This window comes from Carya illinoinensis, chromosome 11 (genome assembly GCF_018687715.1).
Source record: "Carya illinoinensis cultivar Pawnee chromosome 11, C.illinoinensisPawnee_v1, whole genome shotgun sequence".
Taxonomy (NCBI): Eukaryota; Viridiplantae; Streptophyta; class Magnoliopsida; order Fagales; family Juglandaceae; genus Carya; species Carya illinoinensis.
This window is the reverse complement of record NC_056762.1, coordinates 32,392,413-32,417,596: the sequence shown is the minus strand read 5'-3', so window position 1 is coordinate 32,417,596 and position 25,184 is coordinate 32,392,413. Positions and strand designations below refer to the sequence as shown.

The 25,184-nt window shown below is 39.4% G+C and overlaps 2 protein-coding genes across 2 annotated transcripts in view; both read right to left on the bottom strand.

Annotated features, from left to right (window-relative positions):
* Positions 1-511: 511 nt before the first annotated feature.
* LOC122281147 (protein MOS2-like) lies at positions 512-2,209 on the bottom strand. The gene has a single exon (XM_043092445.1). It carries the CDS (start codon positions 1,997-1,999, stop codon positions 809-811), a length of 1,191 nt encoding a protein of 396 aa, XP_042948379.1. The 5' UTR covers positions 2,000-2,209; the 3' UTR covers positions 512-808.
* Positions 2,210-3,762: 1,553 nt separating this feature from the next.
* The window catches only part of LOC122282397 (ATP-dependent DNA helicase Q-like 2), a 37,566-nt gene continuing 16,144 nt past the window's right edge, over positions 3,763-25,184 (bottom strand). Inside the window, exons 7-19 of the mRNA XM_043094350.1 lie at positions 23,490-23,578; positions 22,554-22,590; positions 22,432-22,465; positions 16,669-16,721; positions 16,517-16,594; positions 16,366-16,431; positions 14,584-14,650; positions 14,449-14,502; positions 14,015-14,122; positions 7,970-8,034; positions 6,103-6,181; positions 4,711-4,928; positions 3,763-4,154 (exon numbers count right to left, since the gene is read on the bottom strand). Of these exons, the coding sequence (XP_042950284.1) occupies positions 3,963-4,154; positions 4,711-4,928; positions 6,103-6,181; positions 7,970-8,034; positions 14,015-14,122; positions 14,449-14,502; positions 14,584-14,650; positions 16,366-16,431; positions 16,517-16,594; positions 16,669-16,721; positions 22,432-22,465; positions 22,554-22,590; positions 23,490-23,578 (1,140 nt within the window). The 3' untranslated portion in view covers positions 3,763-3,962. The remainder of the gene's footprint in view (positions 4,155-4,710; positions 4,929-6,102; positions 6,182-7,969; positions 8,035-14,014; positions 14,123-14,448; positions 14,503-14,583; positions 14,651-16,365; positions 16,432-16,516; positions 16,595-16,668; positions 16,722-22,431; positions 22,466-22,553; positions 22,591-23,489; positions 23,579-25,184) is intronic.

Here is a 25,184-nt window from a genome sequence, read left to right as displayed (position 1 = left end):
TTTCAAAACCGACCATCCAAACCGAAAAACCAGCCAGAAACCAACCGGAACTGGTCTGGCCGGTTATCCCCCTTTTGGTCAGCCGATTCAGTCAGTTTTGGAGAGCAAAAAGAATCCGGTTGGTCGGTTTCAGTTTTGGGCAAAAACCAAACCGACCGGTTGGTTTTCAGCCCTACTAGTCATTACGAGCAAAGAAAATGGCTTGGATGATTTTTCTAGTTTCAATGAAGGAAAAACATCCTTTTTATCATGCCACCTAATTTATGAACATCAAACCAATGATTACTTGAGTGTGAATGGCTGTTACTTTTCCATACAATAAAAAACGACGGAAGTTTTCATTATCATGTGAACATTGATGGGAATAAGAGAACTCTGCATTGAATTATCAATGCTTTGAAACCCAACTAAATTAGTGAAATGGGTGACAGTTCAACAAGCAAAGCACAGTTTTACTTTAAAAAATTGAAGACAGAAGGACGTACTTCTAATTCTAGAATAGACCTTTCTATTTCAGAGTCAAGTTTAGCTTTCTATATAACCATATCAAACATCTCTTTAGAATTTCAAAATTATAGAGTAATGAGGTGATAACAGTTCTATAAATAAGCTAAAAATTTACTTGGCATATCCAGACGAACACATCAGGCCAGAAAAAATAGGAAGTCAATGAACAAAACATGGATACACCCAGATTCCAAATAGCATTCGGAGTACAGATAGCCAATAGATAACAAAGGCCAAGCAATTGAGATAGTTGGAAATACCTGCGGATACAATGGAGCGTCAGCAAGAGAATCAACGACCATCAATATCCAAGACAGCTGGGATCCCCGATGAACTCGGCAATTTGTTCGAGCCGCACATGGAGCAACTCGTGGTTATTGGCATCCTGAACCAAACCAGTTTCTTCTTCCGAATCCTTCTTGACAAGATTCCCGTACGCACCCTCATGCTTACCAAACAGAACAAGCACGGGTCCCCCACGGCGGGGCAGAGCAGTCTCGAGAAGGTCTTGTGAGATCCCTTGAATTAGCTCCCTACTCTCATCCATGGAGATATCACACGTGGTGGGTCCAACCACATCCACAACTTCCCCCTTCTTCAAATACAATCTTCCTCCTTTGAGTTCCTTGCTGATTATCCTGACCCGAATGTGGCTCTTTAGCCACGATACTGATTGATTCTTCTTCCTTTTTGAATCTTTACTTTGTTCTCTAAACCTTGGTTCTTCTTCTTTAGATTTCCTGAAACGTTCGCGATCCTCTTCTTTCGAACTCCGACCGTCTTTGCCAACGTTGGAAGACCTCCGTTCTCTATCACCATTTTTCCCTTTAGATTCTCCTTTCTCTTTCTCAGCGGAGCTCAGAAACCCCAGGCCCTGCTTGTCCGTCCTCTTCTCGTACTGAACCACTTTCACATCCCCTTTGGGGTTCTTCCCAATCCCTCTCCCTTCGTACCACCCGTACCCCGCGAGCAAGGCGGCGCCGAAGCCCTCCACGGGAACATCGTCGAACTCCTCCATGCCCCGATGCTCTGGGAGCCTCTCGAGGTCGTTCTTCAGCTTCTCGAGCAACATGGTTTCAACCGGAACAGGATCAGACCGTGAACGATCGTTATCGTCGTCGTTGGAATCGGATTTTTGGCGGAGATTGAGGCCGTAAGAGATTTTGGAATCGTGGGCGTCGACGGAGTAGGTCCCGGAATCGAGCTCGAAGGAGAGGGCGCCGGAGCCGTCGGATTGAGAGGTGATTGGAAGTTCGAGGTTCTTCATCCGCTTGGGGGGCCTCCATTCGTTGGGGATGGGGGCGATTACGTGATTCTTGGATTCCTTTTTGCGGGTTAGGGTTTCGGAAGCGTCGAATTGGGTGATGTATTGCAATCGCTTGGAGTCTTCGCGATCGTTGCTGTTGTCTTTGGAGTCGTCGAAGTTGTTTTGTGAGGGTTTGATGGGTTTAGGTGGTTTAGAAGAGGATTTTGATTGCAGAGAGAATTTCATGGTCTCGTCGGGCAGATACACGGAGACTCAGAAATTGAGAGAGAGACTACTTTTTTTCTTTTTCGACCAACAGGAAGGAGCCTAATTTGGGCCGACAATTCAAGAACTGGTTCGGTCTTTGAGGCAAAAGGCCTTTTGTTTTTTTTTAATCGGAACATGAAAGTTTCCTCCGCCACTATTCTTGGCTCTGATTAGATTATATTTTCTATACAATTTGCAAACAACAAACTAATCAATCGATTACTCTTTTGTACGATAATTTTATAAATTTAAAATCAATTTTCACTTGCAACAAATTCCTATTCTTATTGTTTACAATTAGGTCTAAGGTTTGTGAGAGGTGGCAGATCTCACTTTTGCTTGTACCTGTAATTTTGGATAGAAAAATTGCAGGAGATATAAGCTTGTATGACAGGAGTGTGCCTCGCACAAGTGATCCCATGCACCTATACCAAATTGGTGGGCCCATCCTCTCGAAAAAACTCATTTTTTTTATCTGTCTTGGGTGGTCAGGAATATACTAATATCAAGAATGCATAGATCCTCAACAATGAGTTTTCAATAAATACATCTCTGATAATTCAAAAAGAAAATCATCCGATCCGATAGCCTCTAGAAATCATTTGCAGTCAAGAGGATTTGAACCTTAGATTTGAGAGAAAGCATACTCTCAAACCTAAGGCCTTTATTGCTTGAGCTAAATACTAGAGGTTCCATTCCCTCACATAAACTCTTTACCAATTAGTAGATAATTGGGGAAATAATTTTCAAGAGATCCTAAATTCCTAATTCCTCTCACTTTCAAGTTAGCACTCTTTACAAAATCTCATGAATAAACACTACACTCACATCTTACTCTCATCACATCATGTTAATTAAAGTGATAAATATTTTTTGCAGTCGGAAAATGCAGTCGGCGTGCAGTTGTGGAGAAAAAAATAAATTAATACAGGACCTACATGAAAAAAAAAATTATTTTTATAACTTTTTTTTATTCATGTAGGTCCCCCTGAATATAAAATAATTTTTTTATAATTTTTTTTATTCATTCCGTACAGCCGACTGCACGCCGACTGTATCTAGCATGACTCCCCATGTATGTATCAGACGATGATTTTGGTGCCTCACCTTCAATTCAAACCACTTAATCCAGTCAAACTACATTCTTGATTTCCGCAATCGAGGACAAGATGGAAAATAAAGTGGAGATCTTCGTCTATAATACCAAAACAGTCGACTACAAACCCTAGTCTTGACTCCATAACACACCAGTTGCCGTTGGGAGAAAGGAATCCTCCGCCATTCCTTCAATGAGCTGCACGACCACCGAGACGAGACACCACACATTCTATTTTTTTTCCCTTTTTCCCTCCCTAACCTGGTAATTGAACATAAGAAAGGCAGATGCTGCTGCAGCTGATAAAGACCAGGAAGAACATAAACCAATCGATATGCTGTTATAGTTTTGAATATCTAAATTTTCTTGCTTATTTTAGGAGGCTTTGGAATTTGAATTGATATAGTTAGCTGAGATGATTGATTGTTCCCTCCTTGCTTATTAACCAGCTTTCATGGTTATCAGAATGATTGCAAGGCATGGCCAGGCCTCTTAGCAGTTAGCTCTCATCCTCAATTTGAATTATGTGCAGGGTCTCAAGATCTTCCTACTGGATTCTTGGATCCCCAGTAAATTATAGGGCAGTATTCTTCACTGGTTGAATAAGTTGGCTGCAACCCTTTACCAAAGCCAAATTGTTTCTATGTTTTGGCTAATGCTCTAATTGCCCTTCATTTTGATGTAAAAATTAATAAATAATAATGTTTTTTTTAACTAAATATTCAAGGAAGTTTCAAGAATAAAAGTTGTAAACATACAGTTGTGTAAACAGTCGTCTCTCTCCAGAAATGCTGGGGGAAGGAACGAGGCAAAATGACAAAAATCCCCTTAGAATTACAGATCCACTCACGCTTCATCATCGCTGCTTTCAATAAGAACAAGAGCCTTTTTGGTTTTCAGCCGTTTGTTAGCTCTATTTTGACTTCCCTGCTCTTGCTTTACCTCATTAGTCTGCACAGAATTGGAGTACTTCTCAACTTGTTCAAGAATTCTACTTCCATACTTTTCCGTCTTCAATTTTCCGATGATTTTCTCCAACTGCAAGAAAAAAATTTGATGTTATGACCATATTCAGGTTAATGGGTTACCACTTGGGCTGTTTAAAAATGATGAGCAATAGTAGCATAGGAATGAACGGTTGAGTAGCTAAGCTCTAGAATTCATAATTGCTACAGGTTCATACTGGTTTGAATAATTCTCTTTAAAAACTTGGATTCGCAAGTATTACCCAAACATTACTTTCCACCTTTTGTTCATATCAGCATCACCATACATTCAAGGGCGGGCATCAAAGTTTAAAATCCGACCAATAAAAGGGGAAAACAGCATTTTCTTGGTTTTTCTAATACTAAATATTTACATTTCCCCTCCACCCCCACCCCTACTCTCTCTACCCCTCCCCCCTTTTTCTTCACTTTACGGCCAGTAAAAGATGTTCTTCTTGTTTTCCTTGCTTAAAGATAACTAAATTAAATGCACATGCTAAAACCTTGACAAAGTAATACATTATTTTTTGACGAACAAAGGAATACATTATTGAAACACAATGTGGATTGCTACTCAAAACTAGTGGAATAGTGACAATAAAACCTGCCTGTTTTGTTGAATTTGGCTTTTGGGAACTTATCATGCCGATTTGTTGACTAGACAAGATAGAATGGGGAAATATTCCCCCCTGGACTGAAGACAATTCTTTTCGCAGCTCATCAAGCTTAAACTCCAAAATAGAGGATGACAGGCTGCGTTTGGCTGATTTCAGACCAGCCATATTCTTCTCTCTGCTAGAAATTTCAAGATGCACACTTTTCCTTCCTACATGCAATGTGAAAAAGGTAAAAATAATTTCCATTTATAGCATATCTGGAGAACAAAAAAATTCCTCACGCATGAGTGGGTATAAAAAACTTTTATCATAAAATTTTTTTAAAGACCATTTCTGGGACAAGTTGTTGGTAGATGGATAAGGGAAAGTAAGTTAATGATGCACCACACTACTGGAAGGACTCTTGGAAGAAACAGTTAGATAAATAAGCGTTTCATTTTAAGGGAATATGAACATAATCAGCTGAGGCAGTAGCAAACCTGTCTAACATCACTAATTATTACATTTTCAACTGTATCATATGGAGAAATAATCAAGTTAAGAACGAGAAACGTCTCAATCTGGAGCTCTATGATTTAAGTTATTAGATAGTGACCTTTTCATCGAACATCATGACTGGTGCAGATAAGTCCAGCTGACTTCAGAGAGAGAGAGAGAGAGAGAGAGAATGTGTGTAACACAGGAAACACATCGAAAACAGATACCAATAACACAGAATTGGCTTAAAACTCAAAGGTTTTATAAAGTCAGAAATTGCAGTTGAAAAGAATGCCTCTTGTTGAACTTTCACCTACCTTCTGCAAGTAAATCTGGTAATAATAAAGAATACAAGTTGATCTGACACCCACATCTATGGGAGAATGGTAAAAAAGAGCTTGTGAATGGGATCCTATATTGCATGTGAAGGAGAAGTTCTTGGCTTCTCTAATAATTTAAAGGAACTCCAATTGTAAACTTAATCAATCCTTTTGAGGTATGGTGCAAACATGGCTAGTGCTTAATTGAGTCATTCCAAATGGTCTCAAAGCCAATCACAATCAGAAGCGTGAGACTTGAGTTGTGCCACAACTGAATAATATGGCGAGAACGTTAGGATTTTTTAATAGGGGAGATGGTAACATACCACATCTATGGTAAGGCAATGGATAAGACATTGATGAATGGACTCTCATATTCATCGGGAGGGAGAAGTTTTTTACCTTTATAAGGATTCCAAGTTCAATTATAACCTTAGATAGTCCCTTTTGGGAACAAGTGCAGAAGTGGTTAGCTAGCACTTCCTTAGGTTTCTTACATCTGCAATAACATCCAATACGACAAGCAATTCTAATAACTTTAAGTGCTTATAAGCTAGCATGTTCTCTAAGAGAGTAGCACCCTTACCCTGTAATACTTGGTTGGCAAATGGCCCAACTGTTACGTAAGCATTTGTGGCATAAGCTGTATGCTGAAATTCTTCTTTCTGCAGGAAGATGAGATTGGTCTCACGCAACATACTGACTAAAAAAAAATGCAGAGTTGCACAAATAGCAAAGGCTTAATGGGTCAACTCATATAAAGTTCTAAAAGACAGATTTTATCACACTTTTTGATGTAGATAATGGGAAATAATAGCCCAGCTTTGTTGAATGAGTCTCTTGTATAAAACTTGCACCTGGATGTGTCTTTTACATGTTAATGAAGTTTTATTACTTATATATAAAAAAAAAAAAAAATGTAGGATGCTTAACTGGTTATTTCACTGTAGGTCATACCCTTTTGGGTTCTCAAAAGAACAAGGAGGGTGACTTGGGTGAAAAGAGCCAAGCTGCAGGCAAACCACTAGGCTTAAGGCCTGCAGCAAAGTTTTTTTTTTTTTTTATTGGCACTGGGTGTCCGAGAACAGCGTCTCAACTCATCTCGGGGGTGCACAGACCCCCAGTAAGAAGTTTTCCACAAGTGCACCTCGAGTAATTCAAGAAAAAAATCCCCTAATCTGATGGCCCCAAAGATTGTTTGCACCCAAGGAGATTTGAACCTTAGATCTGGGGGGAGCATACCCCCAAACTGAAAGCTTCACTTTGAATGGCACGACCTTCATATAAGGGAACTTAATTGATTTGATGATTTTATGGATCTATTTAATATTAATTAAAGATTCTATACATAGACATAATTTTGAATTTTATTGAGCCGTATGAGGCAAAAACTTCTTAAACATTTCCGCCCCCGCGTGGGGGGGAGGGGGGGAGTTATTATTCATCTACATCTATCCCAATGGGTGGTTTATCGAATCGTTGCAATTGATGTTCGATCCTGAAGAGAAGGAAGAGATCTTCGGAAACTGGGTTTTTATGATCCGATAAATACTTGGCGGACCCACTTAAAATCTTTACTGAACTATGACCGGCCATCACATTAGAAAATAAATGTATTCCTAAGCTTAATGCGCGCGCGAAAACAATGAGGGATTAGCTCAAGGAGTACTAGAAAAGGTGCTAACGAACCTTAGACCCGCAACAAAGTTATTCTAATATTAAATACACCGAAACTCGGGCCTGAGGGTAAGCTTGTGAAGTAGAGACATCATAGCCAAGTTAACCAGATCAATCCTAAAGCTCACAAACCTAGGTCTTCTAAAAACAAAAACAAAAAACATATCCATTCTCGAAAATTACTCATCAAAAACTATTTGGGCTTGCACATGTCTGTTTGTGCTTCTTTTCGCCCAGTTGATAGTGCAAATTCATATCATTTATGCTAAATAATTAAAAGTTGCAGAGCTAATAGCGTGTCATTTTATTTTGACCATGTAGATGACATTTTGTTGACACATGAGTACTATGAAAATTCATTTTAGAAATTTCTCTTTCCATGTTGGCAAACTGATGAATTTGGTAGGAGGAATAAAGTTTTTTCAAGTGACAACCCATATTGCAATTGGTTAATTACTCCTGCTTCAAAAGCTATTGTATAATGAATTACATCAGAAAAATGTAAAATCCCTTTCTTACATCGAATCTATTTCTAGCAATGCACTGTACGAACATAATGGAATGCAGCATAATAAACTTGGGTTATCATGTTAAAACATTTGTTTTCAGCGGAATAACTTTTAAATTAGCCATTATCAAACTTCACAACAGAACATGCAATTAACTATCAAAATTTACGCAAATTTCTCACTTTTTCTTAGCATGTTTACCAAGGTAAGTTATTGAGAACAAGCATTTTTAACAAATTCGGGAAGAAAAGAAGTCAGAATTCTTACCAATATACGATGCAGTATAAGCTGTATGACAAGTTGTTCACTTTCCTCTCTCTTCAATTCAGAACCTATGCAATTTGTACAACAAGAAATAGAAAAACATATGATGAATTGAAATGTATTGGTTCCAAAATGTCAATAAGAACGAAAAAAGGATACAATCAAAGATCAAGGTAAAATAACGTAAAATTTGGAAAACAAAATTAGGAGGAAAGAGAGATGGATGATCAACAATAACAAGCATTTCAATCAGGAGTTTCCTCTAATTTCCCTTCATTTATAGGGAATACCATCCTCACAAAAGTATTATCAATTTGAGGGGACCATGTACATATGGAGTGGGAAGAGAGATCATCAAGGGAAGAAAGATGTGATTCCCAATGACGGGAAACTCATTGGTCTGGATTGGCAACTTTACTCGTAAAAAAATTGTAAGGAAGTGGGGCTGCCATTTTAAACCCCACCCCCACCCCGGAGAATAAAAAAGATTTTCTTGGTCTTTTCTACCCTCAGCTAAAAACTATCTTCACCTCAAGAAAGAACTTACAATCTTATGCATCAGAGGATCATGGCACCCTCAAGTGTTCAACTACAAATAATTGAAGAAATTCCCAATACCTTCATGTTTCTCAAGAGCTTAAGGAAAACATTGTGTAGATTCAAGCTTAGTTCCCAAAGGTTGTTAGTAGGTAGCTACCACTTCAGGCAGCTTCTAAAAGGTATGTAACTTTGTCAGAAGCCACATTTATGAGCAGTTTGAAGTCAATAAGAACTAGTGCACTACTTCAACTAAGCAGGCATTCAATAGCTTTCCATAAAGAAAAACTCTATTTACAAGCCAGTATGGAGAACACACTCCACAAAGCTGAAATTGCAAAACTTGATTTGCACGAAAAGTTTAAAAACCAAATTTCTTGCAAACCAAATTTTGACATATCTGTGGTGAGGGGGGGGAGTGTTATCTACACCGGCTTGCAAGTAGAAATACTCTTCAATAAATGCTGCTTGACACCAAGAAGACAAACTGTATCCTCATCCGTTACATTGATCTGCAATGAGGCACCTCTAAACTCCTCTGTAGATGAGTTCAAAGGAGCAATTGGAAAGTCACCTCATCATCGGAGTGCACTAACTTAAAAAAAAAAAGTGTAATTAATCAGCCCAATACTGAAAAGAATAGCAGAGCCCCATGAAACCTAGCCCGTCTAATGCCTAGAACCAGTTCATCATGAAGATTTGCATAGCATATTTCTTATGAAATACTAATGTTTTTGGGCCTGTACCTGCTGGCTACTGCTCATCTTCTAAAGGTATGGTGCTAGAGGAGCTATCCTAATCACTAGGGTCGTATGCAAGCCCCTAATTCATGACAAGAGTAAAACCTAATTTGAAAACAAAAACTTCCATCACCGTCTAAATGTTTAAGCATCAAGAAAATTCATTCCCAGACTTAAATAATTAGCGGATCCTTGTAGATACAGTAAATTCCATGATTTTCTCATGATATTTGGCCATTTATTCAGTTTTTCCTTTGCACTAATTAATAAAACATATGGGATAGTCTTTTTTTTTTATAGGTAAAAAGAAAATTTATTGATCCTTGTAAATAGGCAAAGCCCGAGTACACAGGGAGTATACAAGAAAAGCCTAGTTACAAAAACTACGTGCTACGGATAGTAGCATACAAGTCATTAATTCCCGTGCCATTCCATACAATAGAGTGGGCCCAAAGTAACAAAGTATGAAAGAAAAAGTCCCTGAAGCTGTCCGGGGAACGCTCCTTATCCTCAAAACAGCGGCCATTTCTTTCATTCCATGTGCACCAAATTAGGCATAAAGGTATCATCTTCCATACAGCAGCGATCTGGCGATTGCCCCTAATCCTTTGCCAACAAGACAATAGGTCTATCACCCTCTTGGGCATGACCCATGCAATGTCAAGCCTCAAGAAGATTGCATCCCATAAAGCCTTAACTACTTCGCAATGAAGGAGAAGATGATCCGCCGATTCGCCGTTGCGTTTGCACATGTAGCACCAGTCCATTACCTAAAATCCACGCTTTCTTAGTTTGTCGACTGTTAAGATTTTACCATGGGAGGCCACCCAACCAAAAAAAGCGACTTTGAGGGGAACATTGCTCCTCCAAATGCTCTTCCAGGGGAAAGCATTGGAAGAGTGTGTCGACAAGGCTTTATGGTATGAGCGGACCGAGAATTTCTTGTTCCCTGTGCCAGTCCAAAGTAGTTTGTCCTCCCTTCCTGCCCTTAGCTTCAACGAGTATAACACTCTATAGAACTCAGTGATGTCCCCCATCTCCCAATCTTGTACAGCTCTGGTGAAACTCACAGACCAAGTGATGGAGTCAGAATTAATGCACATATAATCAGCCACTGAAGAACCTTGATCCAACGCGATCCTATAAAAAGAGGGAAAAGCATTTTTCAAGATCACATCTCCACACCAACGGTCATGCCAAAATTTTGTCCGCGTGCCTCTTCCCACCTCGAACCTGCAGTTGCCAAGAAACTCATCCCAACCCTTCCGGATATATTTCCAAACTCCCACACCATAGGCCCCTCTGACTTCATTTGAGCACCAACCTCCCCATGCGCACCCATATTTGATTTCTAAAATGTTTTTCCAAAGAGCGTCTCCCTCAAGATGAAAGCGCCATAACCATTTCCCAAGGAGTGCCTTGTTGAAGGTTCTCAAATTTCGTAGGCCCAAACCTCCACAAGATAATGGGGTGCATACTTTTTCCCATTTGATCAAATGGAACTTCTTTGTATTCTCTAAGCCTCCCCATAAAAAGTCACGAAAGATCTTTTCCAGTCTATTCGAAACCCCTGCAGGCACTGGAAAAAGTGAGAGGAAATACGTTGGAAGATTGGATAACGTACTCTTAATAAGTGTGGTTCTCCCGCCCTTTGACAAGTAGATTCTCTTCCATCCCGCGAGTTTGCCTTCAACTTTCTCCACGATTCCTTCCCACATTACCTTAGAATTATGGGGGGCTCCCAAAGGGAGTCCAAGATACTTCATTGGTAATGTTGCGACTTTGCATTCCAAGATGGCAGCCACTTCCCCTAAGTTGTTAACCGAGCCAACGGGAACTACTTCCGACTTAGATAAATTCACCTTGAGACCAGATACAGCTTCGAAGCAAAGAAGAAGTGCTCTGAGTGAGCGGATCTGATCCAGATCTGGATCACAAAAAATCAGCGTATCATCGGCGAAGAGGAGATGAGAAACCACCATGCTTCTACGTGTTGAACCGCCCACCGAATAACCCGAGATGAAGCCTGAAACCACTGCCCTGTCCAACATTCTGCTCAGTACGTCCATGACAAGGATGAATGAGAGTGGGGATAAAGGGTCCACTTGTCTCAAACCCCGAGAGCTGTTGAAGAAGCCTTCGGGAGTGCCGTTGATCAAAACAGAGAATCTGGCAGTTGTAATACAGTGCTTGATCCACTGACACCATCTTGTCCCAAAACCATGCCTACTAAGAATATACAACAAAAAATCTCAGTTCACATGATCAAAGGCCTTTTCCATATCCAGTTTACACAAGATACCTGGAGTGCCGGTTCTGACTCTACTCTCTAGGCATTCATTGGCAATGAGGACCAAGTCTAAAATTTGCCTTCCTTTTACAAAGGCGTTTTGTGACTTCAAGATAATCTTCCCCATGACTTCGCTCAACCGCTTTGTTAGGACTTTAGAGATGATCTTGTAAACTCCACTTATCAAACTTATAGGGCGAAAATCATTTACTTCCACCGATCTTGCTCTCTTGGGAATAAGAGCAATGAATGAGGCATTAAGGCTCTTCTCAAATTTCATAAAAGAGTGAAATTCCAAGAAAACCTTCATGATGTCCTCTTTAACAACTTCCCAACAAGTGTGAAAAAAAGCCATTGGAAAGCCATCCGGTCCTGGGGCTTTATCTTTGTTCATACCTTTTATCACACCAAACACCTCATTTTCTTCAAAGGGCCTCTCCAACCATGCGGCGGTAGTGTGGTCAATGGAGTCAAAAGCTAGGCCGTCCGTCTTGGGTCTCCAAAGGTACTGCTCTGTCAAAAGCTTCTCAAAGGAGCGGACAACATGGTTCTTAATCTCATCTCGACCCGATATAACCCTGCCCTCCTCATGGAGTACCTCTATAGCATTATTCCTTCTATGGGAGTTAGCGACCCTATGGAAAAACTTTGTGCTTCTATCCCCTTCCTTTAACCAAAGGGCCCGTGATTTTTGCCTCCACGAGATTTCCTCCATGAGTGTGATTTTTTCCAGCTCTGCAAGTACTACAAGTCTTCTAGTCCTGTCCTTAAGAGATGACGTCATATCTACTTCTCTCTCATCTAGCTGCTGTAACTCCGTAAAGAGTTTGTCCCGCTGGTCTTTGATGTGACCAAAGACTTCCAAATTCCATTTTCTGATATCGTTCTTTAATGCTTTAAGCTTTCCTGCTAAGACGAAACTAGGAGAGCTTGTGAAAAGATAAGAGGCCCACCACGAATGGATTTTTTCAACAAATCCGTCAACCTTTAACCACATGTTCTCGAACTCAAAGTATCTTCGTCCCTCCTGAAGACCTCCACAATCTAGTAATATGGGGAAATGATCTGAGCAAGGCCGAGGAAGCCGCTTCTGACACAAGTTGGGAAAGTGAGTCTCCCAGGAAAGAGAGACAACAAACCTATCCAATCTCGACCAAGCTCTTTCGTTTGACCAAGTGAAATCTCCCCCTGCCAAAGGGAGATCCACCAAGTTTAGGTCAAAGAGAAGGGCTGAGAAGTCAGCCATAGCTGATCCCAAATTAGAAACCCCCGACCGCTCGCTCGGAAACCGAGTGATGTTGAAATCGCCCCCGATACACCACGAAATATCCCACCAACAGCATAGGCCAGCTAACTCATCCCAGAGAAGTTTTCTGCGATTATCATCATTTGGCCCATAAACTCCTACAAAACCCCAAACAAAGTCATCATCCACATTCGAGAAAGAGCATGCTAACGAAAATTCCCCGACAAAGTCCTCCACGAGATTGACTACTCGCTTATCCCACATTAATATGATACCCCCTGAAGCACCCTTAGAAACAAGAGTGGTCCATCCTGCATAAGGGCAATTCCACAAGCTTCTTATTATGTGCCTGTCAATAAGTTTTAATTTTGTCTCCTGTAAGTAGATAATATCCGCTTTCCAATCCCGTAATAAGTTCTTCACTTTGAGGCGCTTGTTCGGGTCATTCAAGCCACGAACATTCCAAGAAAGAATCTTGGGCTTCATGGATCACCAAGATTCACCCTATCCTTGTGCCGTCCCCTGCACACGCTACCCTCTCGTGCATCATAATTAATGGAGCAAGCAAGTCTCTTGAATTCCCTATCCTTCTTCATTGCTGATCTAGCAAGTAAAGGTTGGCCTGATTTTATTGCGATGAGAAGAGCTTGCAACTGATCCTCATAGCCCTCACAAGACATCCCTAAACAATGGCTCATATCCTTAATCTTCTGAAAAATCCAATCTACTTGTGGGTCAGCCGAAGGTTCTGTTGGTGGCAGTGAGCATAAAGGACTTGGCGTATCCCCAGGTACATACAGATCGGTTGCTAGTGCGTCTGCCCCAAATTCCTTGCATACCAGCTGGAGATCAGAACCGTATAGTGACCCTTCATCCGAAGTACTCCCATCCACCGAGGAGTTGTCAGCCACTTCCAACTCAGTTTCCAGAATCCTTGAGAGTGACTTAGAGAGACCCAAAGAGTGTTGAGAAGTATCGGAAGCATCACCCACGTTTGGCCCCAGTGGAAGAGAGAGTTTCATCCCATTAGAACTGTTAACGGCAAGGGTGGAAGCCAGAATAGGAGCCGAGTGGTCTACAAATAAAAACATCTTCCATGTGCAAATAGCTGCAACATTAGATACAGGCAATACAAACATATACCCCATATCTATGGGTGCCTTGCTCCACACATATATCATCCTTCCCACTCGTATTAGACAAAGTAAAGAATGAATTAAAGCCATAAAACCAACCTAGTTCCTTGTGCTTTACTTTCATTTTGTCTACTAATTGCAACATTGTCAATCTCTGATCATTCTCTTGCATATCTTGTAGCAAAGAAACCATAAGTTGCGCATGGCCTGCAAAGGATGCTCAAATTATACACAGAAATATATAGGAAAGAATATGTACATATAACCAAATCAAAACAAGATGCAAAGAAATCAAGTAACAATCAAGTTGAAGAGATGCTATTTGCCATTAAGGAAAATACAACTACATTGAACATGCAGTCATAAAAAAATGTAATGGGGAAAGAGGAAGAAACCTTGCAAGGAGAAACTCACAAAAAGATGAAAAGAAAAAAGAAAAGAAAAGAAAAGAATCCCCTCGAGACAAAATAAAAGATTGATTTGCGAAAAAAGAATAGCCATTCTTATTTGAAACAAAAGTCAATGAAACATACGAGTGACGTCCACTTCCTTAACTTCACTTGAGAATGCACAATTGTCGCACATCCCTGAGACAATATTTGAGTTCCACGTTATTTAAGAATATATAAACAAGAAAAATTCTAATAACAACCAACAAGAAATGGTACCATTGCAATCCTGTAATGGCTCAGAAAAATGCCTAAAAAAAGCAGTCCGGCGGCACTGTCTTTTAGACTGCAATAGAAATACAAATTAATAAAAATGTTTTCCACTTGCAGATTAACCATATATCTTGTATACCAATTAAAATACATACGGGCACAGGGTCACAAATACTGAGACATTAAAAGCAGTTGGTAGGACCACAGAGACAAGAAAAGGCTCAAGGTTTTGGTTTGCCTATCAGAAGGGAATGATAAAGGCTTGAGGATCCTTGTAGGTATATCTGGCTATATAGTTATACTCCATGGCAATTTGAAAATACAAAAATTGGCCTAATTCTGCATCAAAGGTATCGATCTAGCTCAATAAGCAGTGTAACAGTATGGCTTATTACAAGTGTCTGAACATTACCCAGGTCTCATTACTGCACATAATTGCTTTTACAAAAGTAAGATAAAAGAATTAGAAGTATATCTTATGCTAAATTATACTTATCAATTGAGTTGATGGTGAAAAAGCAATTTTAGTACCAGACCAGAGAGTCAAATTCAAAGTTTGTCAATGAATTAGCAATTGCTTTATTTTTTCCTTCGATAAGTATGAAATTATCAATTGTCATATAAGTTCTTAATGCTTTGAAAACACTTCAATATTTATTTTGATAACGAGGTATCCGAGAACTTTCACTACCCTAGATAAGGCTCTGGTTCTCGACTAATCCCCAAGGTAAAAGACGTCTCTGCCAGCAAATTTGTCACCTTCACTGCAGTGCCTTGTTCACAAGGACCAGAGATCAGCCAGGAGCAACCCACCTATAGGGGCTCCTTTCAATGCCTTCCTTGCCCAGATTGGGGTCTTTGGGGAGCCTTTTAACCTCCTGCTCAGGAGGGAAAAAAACACTTCAATATTAGCGTTAATTGTTCTAATAATGATGACATGGTGTCACATGCCATATCATGCGGGGTTATCTTTCCTGATTTGGGGAGTCCGGTTGTGACCTGACATGTCTTGTTAATAAAAACATGAGTAGGAAAAAATGTTCACCTCGTCAACAATTGCCACTCATGCAGTGATGACATGACAAGGCAAAAACAATATTGAAGTGTTTTCAAAACATCAAGGACTAGATTCACATAATTGACAGATCAAAGATAAATGGGTGCAACACACAATTCAAAGACCAAAATCGCACTATGACATAAGATACTTCAAACATCGAATACAAAATAGGATTCTGGAAACTATTCTTACATTCGTCAGACACAATCAAAAGAATTATAATACTTTATAGAATTGCCAGATCAAAGGAGTGCAGATGGTTGCCTCTCCTCCACTGCCTGGATATAGGCTAAAAATTCCAGAGTTGAGTTTCCGTCTAGTAATTCCAAAAATTTTAGAGAGAGAAACAAATGCAGACAGTATCGACAGAAGGGAAAAGTAGATAAGTGTTTAGTGTTCTACCTAATAAATGGGCACTTGTAATCATAAAAACAAAAACAAACAATGAGATGTTAAACTCCAAAGCTTCCAAAATTTAAGGGTTCATTTAATGCTGCCTCTAATAAAAGACTCAAAAGTAATGCATGCTATCTCTGTCTCTCATTTTGCTTTCCCTTTCCTTCTGAAACTGGGACAAACCCAGATAGTGGGCCTTGAAGGAAAGCAGATACCTCACTGTCCCTTCCCCTCTCCCAACCAAATACAAGTAAACCTTCTTCCTTCCTCTCTTTTCCCTCCCTCTTTTCTGTAACCAAACAGTGTAAATGTCAATAATAAATAAACAGTACCTGACAATATCGTACTATGTCATAGAGATTCTGCAAACCGGAGTTCTCGTAGAAGACCATGGAACTCTGCAGAGAGAATTTAACATTCAATGACAACAAAAGTCAGCGAAAAAATACATAAAAAAACAAAAAATATCAGAGCAAATCTTACCTGCCTAGAAACATCAGCTGGTCTGAAGTAGAGCAGGCATTCAGAAGGGAGACCATCTCGTCCAGCTCGACCACTTTCCTGCAGCAAGAGAGGTTACAGAAAGAATAGCATTTAGGAAGAAGTTGAACGTAGTCAGAAAACGAGGAAAAAACCTGGTAGTATGTCTCCATTGATTTACTCAAGCTGTGATGGATGACAAACCTGACTACAAGCAGCTACTAAGTATTAAATATGAGAAAAGTAGAGGATTATAAGTGCACATGCAAATCCACATATAAAGGTGTAACAACCCGATCCAAGATTATTAGGGATATAATGGCCTAATTTCAGTTAAATGAGCTATTTTGGATAAGCCCACAAGCTATAATTTTTGTTAAGGTTGGCTAAGAATTTTAATTAGGCCAAAAGTTTTTGCTTAAGGCTCATTAGGGTTTAGAGCATAATTTTGGAGGGTATTAATGGGCCAATATTTACATAAGCCAATTGAGATTAATCGGGTAATTTTGGAAAGGCCATGGGCCGATAATTTATTATGGTGGATTAATGGGTCGCATTGGGCCCAATAATTGGATGTAAGCCCATTTAATATATTTTTTTGGACTAAATGAACCCAAACCCATGAGACCCAAGGCTCAATTTGTCTATGAACTCCAAACCATGCACGTCTTCATCATCAAAGTTCACTAGGGTTACAATCTACTGTCCTCTTCACCTTAAAATTTCTTAAGCCAACAGTATATAAAATCCCTGCTTCTCCTTCGTGAAAATCCAAGCCAAACTTATGAAACCTGGAGCAAGCCGCACATCACCTTTAACACATTGCCTATAAGTTCTTCCCCCCCACCCCCCCTTGATTTGTCTTCTTTCACGGCATAAACCACTACACTGCCCAGCCAACACCGTGTTGGGTGCCATCCTTGAAAACACCAGCAAGCCATCTCAACAGTGCACTGTCCACGCTTGTTCATCAGTAACCCAGCAATGGTTGCGTCACCAGCAACCAATCCGAGAGCAACTACACAAAGCCCCAGTCCCCACGATCTCAACTCCAAGCCCCTCATCGAACAGAAAAACCAGGTGGCTGCTGCAGCCTCTGCTTAGCCACTGAAGCCCAGAACACCTGCAAGTAGACAACCACACCGGGAACCAGCCCCCTTCCTCCACGCCAAAAGCCTCCCCGCGCCCATATCACCACCACCGAAAAGCCCTTGTTCCAAGCGACAAAAACAGAGCACTGCCCAAGTCGTGTGTTACAGTTGGTATCAGAGCCCATGTGCCTTTTAGCACTTTGTTTCCCCAAATTTCTAAAAATGACTTTATTCTTAACCCTGGGGGATCAATGTGTTACAAAAGGCATCTGAAGGAGGAATATATATTAAAAACATTAAATACATTAAATAAAATTATTTTTTTAACAGTAGAAATAATATTATTTTATAATAATCAGTCTCTTACTAATACTTAGTATTTTCTTTTTGAAAATAAAATTATAGTGCGGCAAATTCCAAATAGCCAGGTATTGTTATTACTAGTTGTCATGACAAAGTATGCAGTAACTTTTATCAACCGATACGTAACATGTATCAATAGAGGAATATCACTGGATATAAGGAGGAAATCCAATATTTGAGCAACATCATTCAAGATATAGCGTTTTTCTTGTGTAATAGACTTCATCGCAAAAAATAAGACCAAAAAAAAAAAAAAAAATCTGGTGGTGCGGTTATTGTAACCCCTACATATATGGGAGAGTGGTGAATAGATTCTACATTTCTTGAGGAGAAAATATGAATTTTAAAATGATTTTAAGGGGCTCTTATTGTGACATTGACTATTCCATTTGGAGTATAAATGCAGATATGGCTAGCACTTCTCTTGATGGAGAGACTTGAGCCATGTCACAATGGAATAGCCTGAAAAGTAGGGATTTGAGTATGGGAGATTGTAACACCCCACCTATGAGAATGGCGTTGAATGGGATCCCACATAGCCTTTATAAAAGATTCTAAGGGACTTCGATTATAACATTGGCTAATTATTTTGGAGTATAAGGGCATATAAGTTTTTTTCTATAAGTAAACAATAACTTTATTAATGAATGATGAATAGGCCTAGCCCAAGTACACGGCATGTATACACTAATACAACAGAAAGCACCTAGCTAAGCATTAGAACTAGATAGAGATACAAGGAAATCATAAAGACATAGCCCATTGAAAATAATAATTGTTACTCATAAAAACAAAAGTATTGGTGAAGAGACTTCTAATTTGATCTAGAGACCATTCATGATCTTTGAAATTCTAATTATTCCTTTCCCTCACATGGGGATTGAAAAGGGAGTTTACTTCCCTTCGCTTTGGGCCACGTTTGGTTTATTTCCCTCAAGGCCCAAGCCGGTTACTAGATAGCCCAACACAGGGGGCAACAAGGAAAAGAGGGCCGAACTAGGCACAGAAAAGCCCATCAGATATAATAACTGGTCATGTCACCAACCCTGGCTAACAGCCCATGCCACCAAACAGTGGGCACACGGCATTAAATGGCCAAAGAGACCAACAAGCAAGGTCAAAACCCACAATGTCCACTCACCTCCACAACCATGGCAGTGCGTGCACCTTCCCCTTACCTGCAACAAGGGACAAACTGTCAACCCACGAACAATACAGCCAAGTGATGGCTGACATGACAGAGGGGGACCCTGCCACCGGTACAGCGCCCAGCACACGCTTGCACAATCTGCTAGCAGAAGGTAGGGACCACCACGACCACGTATATAAGCACGTCCTGGGCTCAGGTAAAGGGATCTGAACACTTTTCTCCTAGCTCTTTTTCCCTACAAAAAGATTATTCTGACTTAGACATTGGAGGTGTCCCCCCACCATCCCGAGCCCTCATCTCAGTGGATCTCGCAGGTCACCAAAAGGAACAGCCAGGTTGCTCAGGCTACGAAACATGACATCAACAGGGACCATCTTCCACACTGCCGTGACTTAAGGATTACCATATAAACCTCTCCAGTTTGCAAGAAGATCAACCACCTTGTCGGGCATTACCCATGCTAACCCAACCCTCCCAAAGAAATCATTCCACAAGCGTTTCTCCACTTTTTTTGTACACGCAATATCAATCCACAATTATGACCCGGCGTTTTCTTAAGTTGTCCATGGTTAAGACCTTCCCTGAAGAAGCTGTCCATGCAAAAAAAAATCAGCCTTGAGTGGTGCCTTACTCCTCCAAAGGAAGAAAATACTATTTTGAGAGGTTATAACCTCATAGAATGAACATAATAAGAATTTTCCTCTCTTTGAGGACTCCAAAGCATCTTGCCTACCTCCCTTATTCTATAAGCGAACCAACCTCCCAATCATGTGCTGCCCTGAGAAAGTTGACATTCCATTGAAGAGCACCACCAGAGACAATCAACACATCAACCATTGAAGTCTCTCGCTCTCGGACAAAACCTATAAACTGTAGGGAAGGCTTCATAGAGAACCCCCCCCCCCCCCTTCTTCCTTCTCTCTCTCCCCAAAAAATCCTTTTCTAATATACTTCCACAACCCCACTCAATGTGAACCTTGCACTTCCTTTGAACACCAACCCCCCAAGCGCTACCATACTAGGAATCAATAACAACTTTTTGCAAAGCCTCCCTCGCAAGTTTCAAATTCTCAACTCTCCCCTTGAGAATGGGAGACGAGCCTTGTCCCAGCTAACAAGGTGGAATTTGAACTCTTCAATTATCCCACCCCATAAAAATCACGTTGTAACTCCTCAATGTGGTTTGCCACACCACCAAGGGAAAGGAAGATAAGTAATTTGAGGGCAAGTTGGAAAGAGTACTCTTAATTAAGTGATTCTCCCACCTTTTGGTAAACATATCCTTTTCCAACTAGCCAATCTAAGTTCAATCTTTTCAATCACACCATCCCAAATAGTCTTAACCTTATAAGGGGCTCCCAATGGAAGGACAAGGTATTTCATAGGCAAAAAAATACATTGCATCCCAAAGTGCTAGCAAACTTCTAATGTTCACAACACCACCCACCGGAACCAATTCTAGCTTTGCTAGGTTCACTTTTAGTTTAGAAACAATTTCAAAGCATAAGAGAACTATCCTCAGGGAGCTAATATGATCTCGATTTGCACCACAAAAAACCATTGTGCCATCTGCAAACAGTAGATGGGAAATGTTGAGGATACCACGATTACTGTCCCCCACCAAAAAACTAGAGAGAAAACCTCCCCTCACAGTAGTTCTAACTATCCTACTAAGAGCTTCCTAGACAATGATAAATAGAAATTGTGAAAATGGGTCGCCCTATCTCAACCCACAAGAGATACTAAAGAATCCAGCTGGAGTGCCATTCATTAGTACTAAAAAATGAATTGTGGAGATGCAATGCATAATCCAAGCACGCCATTTCTATCCAAAGCCACATCTCCCAAGCATATAGAGCAAGAATATCCAATTGACTTGATCATAGGCTTCTTCATGTCTAATTTGCATAGTAGTATCTGCTATCCAAACATTCATTAAGGACAAGTAACGACTCTTATATATGTCTACCTCCGACGAAGGCATTATGAGGCTTCGATGTGATCTTTTCCAATATCACACTCAGCCGATTAGCAAGAACTTTGGATATAATCTTAACCACCCCATTAAAAAATTAATAGGGCAAAATCATTAACATCCATTGCTCTGAATTTTTTGGGAATGAATGTGATAGAGGTTGAATTAAGGCTCTTCTCAAACTTCCATTGGAATGAAACTCTTGGAACATCCTCATAACAACCTCCCTTACCACCTCCTAACAAGATTGGAAGAATGCCATTGTGAATTCATCTGGACCTGGTATTTTATCTTTAGCCATAGTTTTCACCACTTGGTGAACCTCAATCTCTTAGAACGGCCTCTACAACCACATAGCATGTTAAAGATCTATGGTCTCAAATGCTAATCCATCTAATTTTTGCCTCCATGCAATCTTTTAATAAAGTAGATGTTCATGATGCTATGCAATATGTATCTTGATCTAAAATTGATTTGTGGATACTGAATCGCCAAAGTTGAGCATCTCGATGGTCAACACTTCTTTGGGTCTTTACAATTATAGAATGACCAGCAAAGAAGAAATATGTTGCAAATAAGCACAATCAAGATTAAATTGCCAAAATGGTCAAGTGCCAATGCTGAGAAGAAAAAAATGTCGTAATCTGTAAGAGGACAGAAACGAGCAATTGTGAAAAGATATCATTTATGTTTGTTTAATCACATAAAGAAAGTCTATATAACACTTGAAAATAGAACAAAACCTACATTGAAAGTGCAAAAAGCACAAGAAGAATGCCAAAATGGTCCAAGGTGGATGATAAACTAACATTTATCCAACAGAGAAGCTAATAGAAAAATAATGAATTCACAATTTAACCAGTATTCTAACTCCCCTTCATTGAGTGGAAGCCAATACCTAAATTGTCAACTTTAAATAGGAGATGCAGTGGAGACAAGGTTTGAACTAAAGATCGCTTGCTCTAATATCATGGATAAAAGTTTAAACTTATAGGAAATGATGAAATTTAATGCATAAAAGTTAATTTAATAGTGGCGATACAAACAAGACTACCAATTGTTTTTTTTCTTTTCATGAGTAAAAGAAATTAGATGACAATGACTCGTTAAACTATAGATATTGCCCAATTGGCTTTAGATAAGCCAAATGACAAAAGAATTTTAGAGAAATTAACAGGATCTGTTGACACATACATTTTCAATGTAACCGGCATGCCCATTGTGTGTGTATGTGTGTGGGTGCGCGCCTTCTAGAATATATCAATATTGCGATATCTTATAATATTCAACATTTTCTGGGACGTTGAAAAGTAGAAACAGGCAATCTTGCAATACTAACCATCTGGTTTGTTGATTCCCATACCAAATGCTACCTGGAAATGCAAGTGAAGGCATTAGAATGGTAAACCAACATTAAGCAAATAAAGAATTTTGGATTGAGGTCATACAAGTCATACATACCGTACCAACAATAACTTGCAACTTGTTGTTGCTCCACCTGTGTCACCAAGTATACACAAAGCTATACAATGAAAAAACTTATGAAAGAAATTGTGTCATCACAATATTTTGATGATTTAAAAGGGTTCACTTATCAGACTATGTTAAAGAAAGAAAGCCAGATCTATCTCAACTTCTATAAAGGATAATACTAGTTAATATAAAAAATAAAATAAAATAACCTCCAAAATATTATCAAACCATTGAAGGAGCTGAATATCATCCTTCTAGAATTTTGAATACATCACTGAAGGGAGCATGACAACCTTGATACTGCAGAATTCTGGTCTGAAGAATTGTAAAACTGCCTTGTATTGAAACAAGCTGTTGTAGATTACGCCCACACTTCTCATTAGCTTACTCTCTAAGTTAATCAGAATTATACTAACGTCAGGCTCCTCCAAACTTTATTGGGCCTAAGCTCATGCAGCACTAGATTACCTGGTAGTCAACTTGAGAACTTTGGAAAAAAAAAAAAAAAAAAATCCCCAAATGGAATGGACCACCCTGAAAGTCTTCCCAGAAGACAAAATTATAGTTTACTATTCTGTCTAGAAGAGATCCATTTGAATTTCTACAGCACAAACTTAGGAAGACGCTGCACAATACAGAATTCACTATTCAACCGTATTTGTCAAGACTAAAGTGGTCAAGATAAGCTCACACTCGACTCACAACCTCTAAACCCTCCCCCACCAACCCCAAACAGCCCTAATTCCACACTGCCAAGAAAAAGAAGGGAAAAATAGAAAAAAATGCCCTACCAGATTCAACTCCATGCAAGGTATTTTGAAAGAATCCAAGAAATGTAAGATGTAGGTGAAATTGTCACCACAATTTAATGACCACTTAACATGTTGCAATTTACAACTTTTTATATTAAGAAGATGACTTTACCGCATATGTACTCTTTCACGAGCATTTACATCCATATCTGCATGATAATAGTCAGCTGAAATTCCTCTCTCTCGTAACTCCTTTGCCACCTGCAACTCTTAACGGTATAAGAAAAGCACAAATAATTTATTTTGTTCCTAAAACTAGAAGCTACAGCTGCATATGAATGACAAAGGACAAGCAAATACATCAATTAGCTAAATAATGCAGAGCTATGCATAACTTTCTCCCTGTAAAAATAAACCTTATACTAACATCAGAACCAAACTGCTTTGAAATGAAGTATACCACCTGTGTGCTTTACTTGTCCCTTTCCATTTCCCCCAAAATTTAGTGAATGATAGTTTATACATCTTAAATAAAATTGACCTAATGATTGGTGAAGTTGGCAGTGGAAAAAAAAAAAAAAAAAGTTCCTAAAACATGCTGAATAAAATTAAAGGATTCCATTTGCTTAAAACTTCATTTTGATAGGTAATCAAAAACTTTTATTGACAAGAAAGAATGTATATTGAATGTATACAAGAGAGCACCTAATTAAGAAATAGAAATAGTTACGAGAAAATAATGGGAGCTTCATCCATTAAAATAATAGCCAATGCCCAAAGGAACAAAGCATTGAAGAACAGATGTTTAAGTTCATCCATTGTCCTTTCAAGATCTTTAAGTTTCCAATAATTCCTTTCCCTTCAAATACAATACACTAAGCATATGGGAGGCATCTTACACGGCTGCAATTTGTGGATTGTGATATATACCTCTCCAACTGGCAAAAAGGTTGTAGTCGATATTGAGAGAAATTACACCCAGATATTTTATTGATCTTTAAGCTTATATATACAGTACACAAATGACACTAACACCCTTATATACATTAGTTACAACCATACCCTCTAACACTCCCCCTCAAGCTGGTGCATATATATCATATAAACCTAGCTTGGAACAAATAAGCTTTAACCGTTTACAACACAATGGTTTGGTAAATATATCTGCAAGTTGATCAGCAGATTTCACAAATGGTGTAGAAATGTCACCATTTAGTATTTTATCCCGAATGAAATGACAATCAATCTCAATGTGTTTAGTCCTCTCATGGAAAACAGGATTAGATGCAATATGCACTGCAGCTTGGTTATCACAAAGTAATTGAAGAGAGACAGGAGCTAGAAACCCAATCTCTTGAAGAAAGTGTTGCAACCATGTCAGCTCACTAGTTGTGTGAGCCATTGCTCTGTATTCAGCTTCTGCACTAGACCAAGCTACTACTATTTGATTCTTACTCTTCCACGTAACCAAGTTACCACCCACAAAGGTACAATATCCAGTAGTTGATCTTCTATCTGAAGGAGATCCAGCCCAATCAGCATCTGAAAAAGCTTCAATTCTAAAATGTTCATTTGATCTATACAACAATCCAATACCAGGAGCCCGTTTAAGGTAACGAAGAATATGAATTATAGCATCCCAATGTGAGACCCTGGGCATTTGTAGAAATTGACTCACTACACTCACTGCATAAAAGATATCAGGTCTAGTAATAGTAAGAGAATTAAATTTACCAACTAGTCTTTGATACCGACCTGGATCTCCAAACAACTCCCCTTCATCTTTCAAGAGTTTACGATTTGGATCCATAGGTATGTCAATGGGCCGTGCACCCAACATGCCAGTTTCTTCCAGAAGGTCAAGTAC

Bases quoted from the DNA above. Each gene is read 5' to 3' on its own strand.
- LOC122281147 (XM_043092445.1), bottom strand. From the start codon at position 1,999: ATGAAATTCTCTCTGCAATCAAAATCCTCTTCTAAACCACCTAAACCC.